This window comes from Sorghum bicolor, chromosome 8 (assembly GCF_000003195.3).
Source record: "Sorghum bicolor cultivar BTx623 chromosome 8, Sorghum_bicolor_NCBIv3, whole genome shotgun sequence".
NCBI lineage: Eukaryota > Viridiplantae > Streptophyta > Magnoliopsida > Poales > Poaceae > Sorghum > Sorghum bicolor.
Window position 1 is genome coordinate 12,705,396 of NC_012877.2, and position 9,667 is coordinate 12,715,062.

At 44.0% G+C, this 9,667-nt stretch overlaps 1 protein-coding gene across 1 annotated transcript; it reads left to right on the forward strand.

Moving 5' to 3' along the window:
• Positions 6,062-8,176, forward strand: LOC110437512. Its single transcript, XM_021465981.1, has one exon. The coding sequence runs from the start codon at positions 6,062-6,064 to the stop codon at positions 8,174-8,176; it is 2,115 nt and encodes a 704-aa protein (XP_021321656.1).

A 9,667-nucleotide genomic window follows, 5' to 3' on the forward strand; every position in this document is an offset into this window, starting at 1 on the left:
GGTAACAGCTCTTCCATCAAGGTAAGCCCACTGACCTTTAACTTTAAGTTACTTATTAAACTTCCTTCATCTTTTCCAACCCTTCTATCAACTTGAGTTAAGACAAGTAAAGTAAAAATAAAAACTCACTGAGCAAGGTGGACACCAGGTGGGGCCCAAAGGGGGGTCGCCCGACCCCACTTTGGTGGCCCCCACCTATCATCTCGTGTCCTTTGCCACTTCCTGTCATGACATGCTATGCTCCATTCAAGAAAACACCAAAACATTACCATGTCAACTCATGTAATCCCACTTGATCAACGAATTGAACCGTGCATGAGAATTCTCTAACTCTTTCATCTATTTTTCTTGCATGTGCTTGTTCTGTTACTAGTGTAGTGTGCCCAGCATTACTCAAGAGTGAGAGGAGGGGTCGGCCGACCCCATGGTTGGCCCCACTTCCTCCCCTCCTCTGGTGTATGGCAGCACAAGTAATGTAGGGAGAGTGAGTATAGAAATAAAGACTCATAAACATCGACACTCACCCTAGGAGCTAGAGTTTCTAGTTCTCATCCCCTGCTTCCACTAAAACGTAAGTGAAATTAGGAGACACTGCTAACTTAACAAAAACCATCTTCTTCTTTCTAAAGTCACTTAAGCAACCCCTAGACAAATCACTCTTGCTAAGTATGGGAAAGATACTTGCTTAAAGCCTTAAGTAAATCAACATTTTGAGAAGCTCATCCCGTGAAGCATCTCATGAGCAAACATCCACCCATCTAGTCTTGTCTTGTTCCCTCCTTTCTCTTTCACCACATTCCAAGAATAGATTCTTTGAGAAAACATCCAAAAGAAAGGAGAGAGTGAGTGGAGATGGGGAACCAGCCATGGCACACATTCATCATCAATCTGGTGAACAGCTAGCGCAAAGAGGAGGTGGTGATGGGGTCGCCTGACCCCCTCCCTGCAGCATTTCTTATTTCTTTCTTTCCCATCCATCTTTCCTTGACACAAGGTGTTGGCCATTTGTGGTTTCGTGGAAAAAGAGGGGTCGGCCGACCCTGACAAAGTGCCCTCTGCACTTGTCCTCTCTTCCATCCACTCACTCATGCACTCACAACCACTTTCCTCTACTAGCAACTCAAGAAAATCATCAACACTCTTCCTTTCACTTTCCCTATTGCTCAAGTGTTCACCCGTCGAGAAATCAAGAGAGGTAATCAGCCGGTAAGAAGAGTTAAAATCTAAACTAACCTCTCTGGTGGAAGTGGTGTTCGTTATTTTCTTGATCTAGCATGAAGAATCCACTCAAGAACATAGGGAAGAAAGTGCGTGGAGCGTTTAGCGGAAGCTCATCAAGGCGCTCCCATGGCACCATGAGTTCGGTAGAAGAGTACTCCTCTCATCAGGGACTTCCCTCTGAGACTCATGAGGAGCAAGAGCATGAGGCCATGCCACAGCAAACACCACCTAATGAAGAAGCAGCACCTCTACGGATGCAAGATATAGAGACCGGACTTTTGCTCACCGTAGAAGAAATGGAGAAGCTTAACCATCTACGCCACCGTGAATTCAAGCATACCAAGGTAATTGACCCTAAATTCCTCAAAGACACAGGTATGTATGAGGAATTCTTTGATGTCTTTGCTGCAATAGGATGGGGTGAATTTTGGGACTTTTCGGAACACCTAGGTAGCAAGATTCTCACTCTAGAATTTTTGAGCACCGTAAGGGTAACCGAAACAACCATTTACTTTCGCCTAAGAAACCAAGATTATGATTTCACATGGGACCATCTAGCTGCATGTTTAGGCTTTATGAATTTTAAAACCAACGTAGAAGTTGCCACAAGGGGTTTTAATAGACAAGAATTTTGGCATGAAATAACTGGGGAGAATCTAATTGGAAAGACTTACCCACGTACTAGCCATGTTTGCCATCCCACACTACGGTTCATGCACAAATGGATAGGCATCACTCTATTCCCTAGAGATGACATTCGGATTGTGCGGGAAATTGATAATAGAATTCTATATGCCATGGTGAATAGAATTCGTATTGCACCGGTAAAAGCCATGGTACATCATTGGATCACTATAGCACGGAAGAATGACCCAATTGAGTTCACCTCTATAATTACAAAATTGTGTGATTACATTTTGATCCTTGATGACACCATCCAGTACATACCCACTCCTAGAACTGTGTTAGGAAAATATCATTTCATTCAAGCAAAAGTAATTACGCGTGGCCCCAATGACACAATTGAATTTATATTGCGTAAATCAAATGCAAGACTCATTTTGCCACAACCAGAGTTAAAATTATACGGGGGCCACCCGTTAATGCCTAATGTTCCTGGAGTTGGAGGACGTAGAAGTTTTGCAGGGCCATTCACACGTGGACAGTCACGAGCTGAACAACAAGATGATTCAGATAATGAGGGCACTTCCAATGCCATGCACACCTCCGGGACGGGGAGGAGACGTAGTGCCCGGTTGTCTCTTTCTTCTTCGCAGGAGATTGGAAACCGCAGTCACCGTCATGACATGGAGCTACTCAGATCAGGTATGGCTACATTGCGTACTAACCATGAAGCCATTCACACTGCCACTGTGGAAACCCAACAGCAAATCCAAAATTTTGAGGAGAGCAGCAATAGAAACTAGTGCCAAGCCTACACATCATATCACCTGCCCGTACCACCATACATTCCTCAACCACCACATGCATATCCACCTCCTCCTGCACAATATCCTCCACAGCAATATCCTCCACCATATCCACCATATCCATCGTATCCACCCCAGTGAGGAAGGACAAGCTTGGGGGAGATCCTCTCCCCCACCAAGGTAAGTATTCTATCCTATTTATTTCCATGCATTTTATCATTCCTGCTCTAAAAAAAAAAATTAGCATTTCCCTTTAGCATATATGCTTCATGTATGTCTATATCCCTCATGGAAATGATGACTAGTTGCTTGTTAATGTTTCTCTAGTACCTAGTATACAACTTAGTATTTCTCCAAGTATGGATCACTTAGCTCACTTAAACTGCCATGAACCTGAAAACTTTGTGGGTTGCAAGTGCTAGAACTAAGTCTAAGTTGTTGTGGGACATGAGATAGTGAGACAAGAGCTGCTATAATATTATTCTAAGCATGCATGATTATCAGAGATTTATTCTTAAAATGATCAAAACCTTAATTGTTCCTCAAGGGTGATGAATTCCTACCACAGCTATATCTACTTTACATGATTGCAACCTTTCCACATAAGCTATTTGCTTTGTGTTGAGTGTCGTCAAGTCTTGTTGACCCCTGTTAAGAGACTTTTCATGCTCCTAAGATCAAGATCACGTACACACCACATATATATATGCTGCTTCTACACTGGAAGTACGCAACCACATGTATTTCGCATCCACTAAATAGGTTGCTCCATACTCTAAATGTTAGAATATCTCTCTCTAAGCATTATTTGGTAAATGAGACATCAAAAGCCTAGGCAAAATGAAATAAAAAGATGGACATGTGCAAGTCCACAAAAAAAAATAATTGAGCACATAAAGCTCGAAGAAAAAGAAAATGCTAGCCATGTCTCAATATACAAGTAGAGAGAGTGTAGCAAATAAAGGAGCAACCTAGTCCACCATATATCACACTTGCACATCTTGATCTGGGAGTATGACACTTCTCTTCAAGGATCCGAGCTTTGACTTCGCAACACATGCAAAGTAAGTATGCTATCTCCTTTCATCCCTACCTTAAGCTCCACATAAGCCTTTTAGAAATAGGATGAAATAGAGAAGGCAACTCTATCATATGCCTTGGTGAGGAATTATACACCATTTGAGTGACATGAGAGAACCATATGAGGAACATTTAAGTTTTCTTTTGAAAATATCACAAAACCTCTGATATGAAACTTGCTAAGAATGAGAAAGTTAGTGCTCAAGTCAAACTGTTCTGTCTTTCAACCACCTAAGACAAAGGAAAAGCCATAAGCCCCATAAGGGACTAAGGTAATATGGGTAAGTTTACATAGCTAAATTTTTCATGCAAAGAGAAGAACTTTGTTGTACACATGGTACTCTTGAAATATGAACATAGTAACAATACCTGATCCACCGAGGCTAAGTTTGATTGTTTGCTCGGGACGAGCAAAGGTTAAGCTTGGGGGATCTTGTTGACGGTGGATATACCATAGAAATCCACATACAAAACACCGTCAACATGCCTCGGTTGCAAGGGGAAATGACATGACATGAACATATTTTATCCATAACTAGTTCCACTTGTACTCTTAGCTTGTTTATGCAGGAACAACAAATTCAAGACATTATTTGACAAAGCCAACATCAGAATCATCAAGAGGAGATCGAGGGGACAACAGGTGACACCCTGGGCCCACAGGGAGGGGGTCGCCCGACCCCTCTTTGGTGGGACCTAGGTGTGCCACCTACTCCACCGACATAAGGGACCATTGTGGACACTGCTGGTGGGCCCAGGTGGTCAGGAGTGGGGTCGCCCGACCCCACATGTAAGGCGGTTTCAGGGTCGGTGGCCTCCCACCGACCTTCCCCACATGTCTCACGTGTTGGTTTGCCCCTGCCGTTGATCAAATGGCGGTTGTGAAGTCGGTTTGATCCAAGGGTGGAGAGGCATGATCACACGGATCGATGACGTGGCGGTGGAGTAGCCCCTACTCCACCTCTCCCTATAAATAGAGGCTGATTTCACCCTTCCAAGGCATGATGAATTCAAGGTTCAAGTGATCCAAGCTAGATACAAGTGAGTAGTAGTAGTAGTAGTAGTCTAGTGTGGGAGTTAGAGTTGAGTCGAGCGAAGCTCGGGGTCTCCGGAGTCGTCTTCTGGAGAGTCTGGTATAGCTCTTGTATCTTTTCTCCTGTAAGACTTGTTTTCTTAATATATTCTCTTTCTACTTTTCTAAGTATTACTTTGTGCAATATTATTCTTGCAATAGTATTGTAGTGTTCTATCTTGTCCTTTAGTAGTTACATATTAGATTGTGATCCTGTAACAAGCTCGTGGCTGTTTCCCATCGCCTTTAGCAAGGTGCTATAGTTGTTTGATCGCAGCTAGAGTAGTGAGAGTTAGCGTAAGCGCGGTGCTTAGGCTAGGTCTTGCCTTTGGGTGTCGCTGGCTCGGACGGAAAGTAGGGGCGCACTCCCTAGTAGGTGACAGATCGTGGGCGGCATTAGGTTCTCCTCACGTACGAGCTAGTTCTTAAAAGATAAGGCGTCCATAAGCCCAATAGTCGCTTTCGGTAAGGGGTTAGGTGAAAAACCTTTTAAGCGTCTTACCAGCTCGGCTATCCCTGGCAGCCATTAGTAAGGTATCAATCTAGTGTGTCTCTGCTATTTGATTAAGATTAGTTCACGAGAGTAGACTTAGATATCCTAGGAACCTGTACTCACTCGTTGTCCTCCCACCTAGCTACTCTACTCTAGTTATCTTGTAGTTATCCTTTTTGATTATCTCTGGATCATCATCATCCCTTCCTTCACCTTTCGTTACCACCTCTCTGCACTAGTTGTAACTAAGTTGAGATAGGATCTCTTTTCTTACAAGCATTTCTAGCTATTGCTTTCCCTTGGGAAAATATAAATTACGATACCTTGGAATACTCCCGGGTGAAGTGCTACAGCGGTACCTTCTGTGCGCTTGCGGAATTATCCAATAGTTAATAGAGTTACCACACCAGGCACTTCTGGCGCCATCACCGATATCCGGTGGTTGCGTTAAGAAGTGCCAACAAGCATTTTTGGCGCCGTTGCCGGGGAAAGCATAGCCTAGAAATCTTAGTAAGAACGAATCCGAAAAAAAAAATATATCATCAACTTAGTATCAATTAGTTGTAGGGGGGTTTACCCCTTGCCTTTGTTTCTCTATATTGTGAAGCAGGGCATTGTATGAGTGAGTTCCAATTCAAGGCCACATTAGAAAATCCTGAGACATCCCGACAGAGTCCTAGACACCGTCTAGTAACTTATCGGAGATCCAGCTCATACTTGAATTCACTCAAGGAAGGAGGCTTAGCACCGACACTCTACCAGTCAATGGCTTCCTCATCAATCTCCGACTTCTCATCTCCATCAGTTGCCCATGTTACCATTGGACCGAGGGTGGAGGTCGAAGATGTCGACTTTGAGATTAAGCCATCACTTATCACTATGGTGCAAGCAAGTACATTTAGTGGGAAGCCACATGAAGATGCAAATGCACATCTCCAACACTTTTTGGAAGTGTGTAGCACTATTGCCATCAGAGGGGTAACGGCCGACGCCATCCGCCTTCACCTATTCCCATTCTCATTGTTTGGGAAGGCAAAGCAATGGTTTTTCGCTCAACCCGATGATGTCAACACCTGGAGAAGATGTGCCAATGCATTTCTCAAGAAATTCTTCCCAATGGGCAAGACATCTGCTCTGAGGGCAAAGATTTCAAGCTTCCAACAGAAGGCAGACGAGACTATTCCCGAAGCATGGGAACGTCTCCAGGAGTACATTCAAGAGTGTCCACATCATGGAATTAAAGAGTGGCTCCTGATTCAAGGTTTCTACCATGGGCTGACTCCAGTAGCTCGTAGCCACCTTGATGCCGCCGCAAGAGGAGCGTTTACCTCCCTCAATGTCACTCAAGCTAAAACTCTCATTGAGAACATAGTGACAAATCAAACATGGAGAGAAGAACGCCCTCAACTCAAGAAGAGAAGCACGAAAACCATTGAAGAGGTAAATGAAATATCTCACAAGATGGAGTTCTTGTTGAAGAAGTTGGATGAACGAGCCAAGGTAAAGAAAGATCGAGAGGCCATCCAACAATATGCCACTGCACGTGCGAACCAACGGAGCAGGGTGCAAAATGCAAGCCATGAAGCTGTGCAATCCTTCAACAATGGACGACCAACTTCGCGCTTCCAGGGCCAAGGTAACTCTAGTAACTCTAACTGGCTTTCACTTAAAGAACTTGTCATTAATCAAGCTAAAATCAATGAAAGCATGAACAAAAGATTGTTAGCTAATGACAAGACTCTTGAATCATTAACTGCTAAAATGGATTCCCTTGTTTCTTCTGTTAAGGACCAATTAAACTTTAATAAAATTTTAGAGTCTCAAATAGCACAAATTGCTGCTACTGTTCCTTCTTCTGTAAATTCTTGCAATATCTTTAATGTGACCACGAAAGGGGGTAAGACCACTCGTGATCCACCATATCCTGACATGACAAAAAAGACTGCAAGAAAAGATAAGGAAGTTGAGGAAGACAAGGAAGAAGCACCATCTAAGCAGGAAAACACCAAGTTCTATGGAAAGACAGCTCCGCACGAGTTCTACGACACCAACATTCTGCTGCCATTTCCAAGAACAAGGAAGCCAACCACCGATGAACAATTCGGGAAGTTTGTTGAGGTAATTCGGCAATTATATGTCAATATTCCACTACTTGATGCAATGCAGGTTCCAACCTATGCCAAGTATTTGAGAGACATCCTCAACAACAAACGCCCGCTGCCTACAACTGAGGTGATTAAGCTAACAGAAGAATGCAGCGCGGCGATACTAAACCAACTACCAGAAAAGAAGAAGGACCCTGGATGTCCTACCATCGACTGCTCCATTGGGACACATCACTTCGAGCATGCACTGTGCGACTTGGGAGCAAGTGTCAGTGTCATGCCAAAGGTAATATTTGATAAACTAACCCATGCTGTTTTGTCCCCTACATCAATACATTTGCAGTTAGCGGATCAGTCAATTCGCCATCCTGCGGGGGTAGCTGAGAATATCCCCGTAAAGATACGCGAGTTCCTGGTCCCTGTGGATTTCGTGGTACTCGACATGGAGGTGGATGAAAAGACTCCACTTATCCTGGGAAGACCATTTCTCAGCACTGCTAATGCACATATTGACGTTGGAGCCGGAGAAATTCAATTTACAATCAATGGGGCCCAGGAGAAGTTCAACTTCAAACCAAAGGTAGTGCAATGCTCACTAATCTTGGCAGTGGATGTGGCAACCGTCACATTCATAACTAGGCCAAAGAAAAAGACCAATCCAACGCCAAGAGCAAAGAGCAAGAAAATATGGAAGAAGAAGGTAATACAACCGATGACACCTCCGAAGAAAATTTCTGTATCAACTCAAGGAGGAGGTCCTGTTCTAAGGACCTGAGGTAACAGCTCTTCCATCAAGGTAAGCCCACTGACCTTTAACTTTAAGTTACTTATTAAACTTCCTTCATCTTTTCCAACCCTTCTATCAACTTGAGTTAAGACAAGTAAAGTAAAAATAAAAACTCACTGAGCAAGGTGGACACCAGGTGGGGCCCAAAGGGGGGTCGCCCGACCCCACTTTGGTGGCCCCCACCTATCATCTCGTGTCCTTTGCCACTTCCTGTCATGACATGCTATGCTCCATTCAAGAAAACACCAAAACATTACCATGTCAACTCATGTAATCCCACTTGATCAACGAATTGAACCGTGCATGAGAATTCTCTAACTCTTTCATCTATTTTTCTTGCATGTGCTTGTTCTGTTACTAGTGTAGTGTGCCCAGCATTACTCAAGAGTGAGAGGAGGGGTCGGCCGACCCCATGGTTGGCCCCACTTCCTCCCCTCCTCTGGTGTATGGCAGCACAAGTAATGTAGGGAGAGTGAGTATAGAAATAAAGACTCATAAACATCGACACTCACCCTAGGAGCTAGAGTTTCTAGTTCTCATCCCCTGCTTCCACTAAAACGTAAGTGAAATTAGGAGACACTGCTAACTTAACAAAAACCATCTTCTTCTTTCTAAAGTCACTTAAGCAACCCCTAGACAAATCACTCTTGCTAAGTATGGGAAAGATACTTGCTTAAAGCCTTAAGTAAATCAACATTTTGAGAAGCTCATCCCGTGAAGCATCTCATGAGCAAACATCCACCCATCTAGTCTTGTCTTGTTCCCTCCTCTCTCTTTCACCACATTCCAAGAATAGATTCTTTGAGAAAACATCCAAAAGAAAGGAGAGAGTGAGTGGAGATGGGGAACCAGCCATGGCACACATTCATCATCAATCTGGTGAACAGCTAGCGCAAAGAGGAGGTGGTGATGGGGTCGCCTGACCCCCTCCCTGCAGCATTTCTTATTTCTTTCTTTCCCATCCATCTTTCCTTGACACAAGGTGTTGGCCATTTGTGGTTTCGTGGAAAAAGAGGGGTCGGCCGACCCTGACAAAGTGCCCTCTGCACTTGTCCTCTCTTCCATCCACTCACTCATGCACTCACAACCACTTTCCTCTACTAGCAACTCAAGAAAATCATCAACACTCTTCCTTTCACTTTCCCTATTGCTCAAGTGTTCACCCGTCGAGAAATCAAGAGAGGTAATCAGCCGGTAAGAAGAGTTAAAATCTAAACTAACCTCTCTGGTGGAAGTGGTGTTCGTTATTTTCTTGATCTAGCATGAAGAATCCACTCAAGAACATAGGGAAGAAAGTGCGTGGAGCGTTTAGCGGAAGCTCATCAAGGCGCTCCCATGGCACCATGAGTTCGGTAGAAGAGTACTCCTCTCATCAGGGACTTCCCTCTGAGACTCATGAGGAGCAAGAGCATGAGGCCATGCCACAGCAAACACCACCTAATGAAGAAGCAGCACCTCTACGGATGCAAGATATAGAGA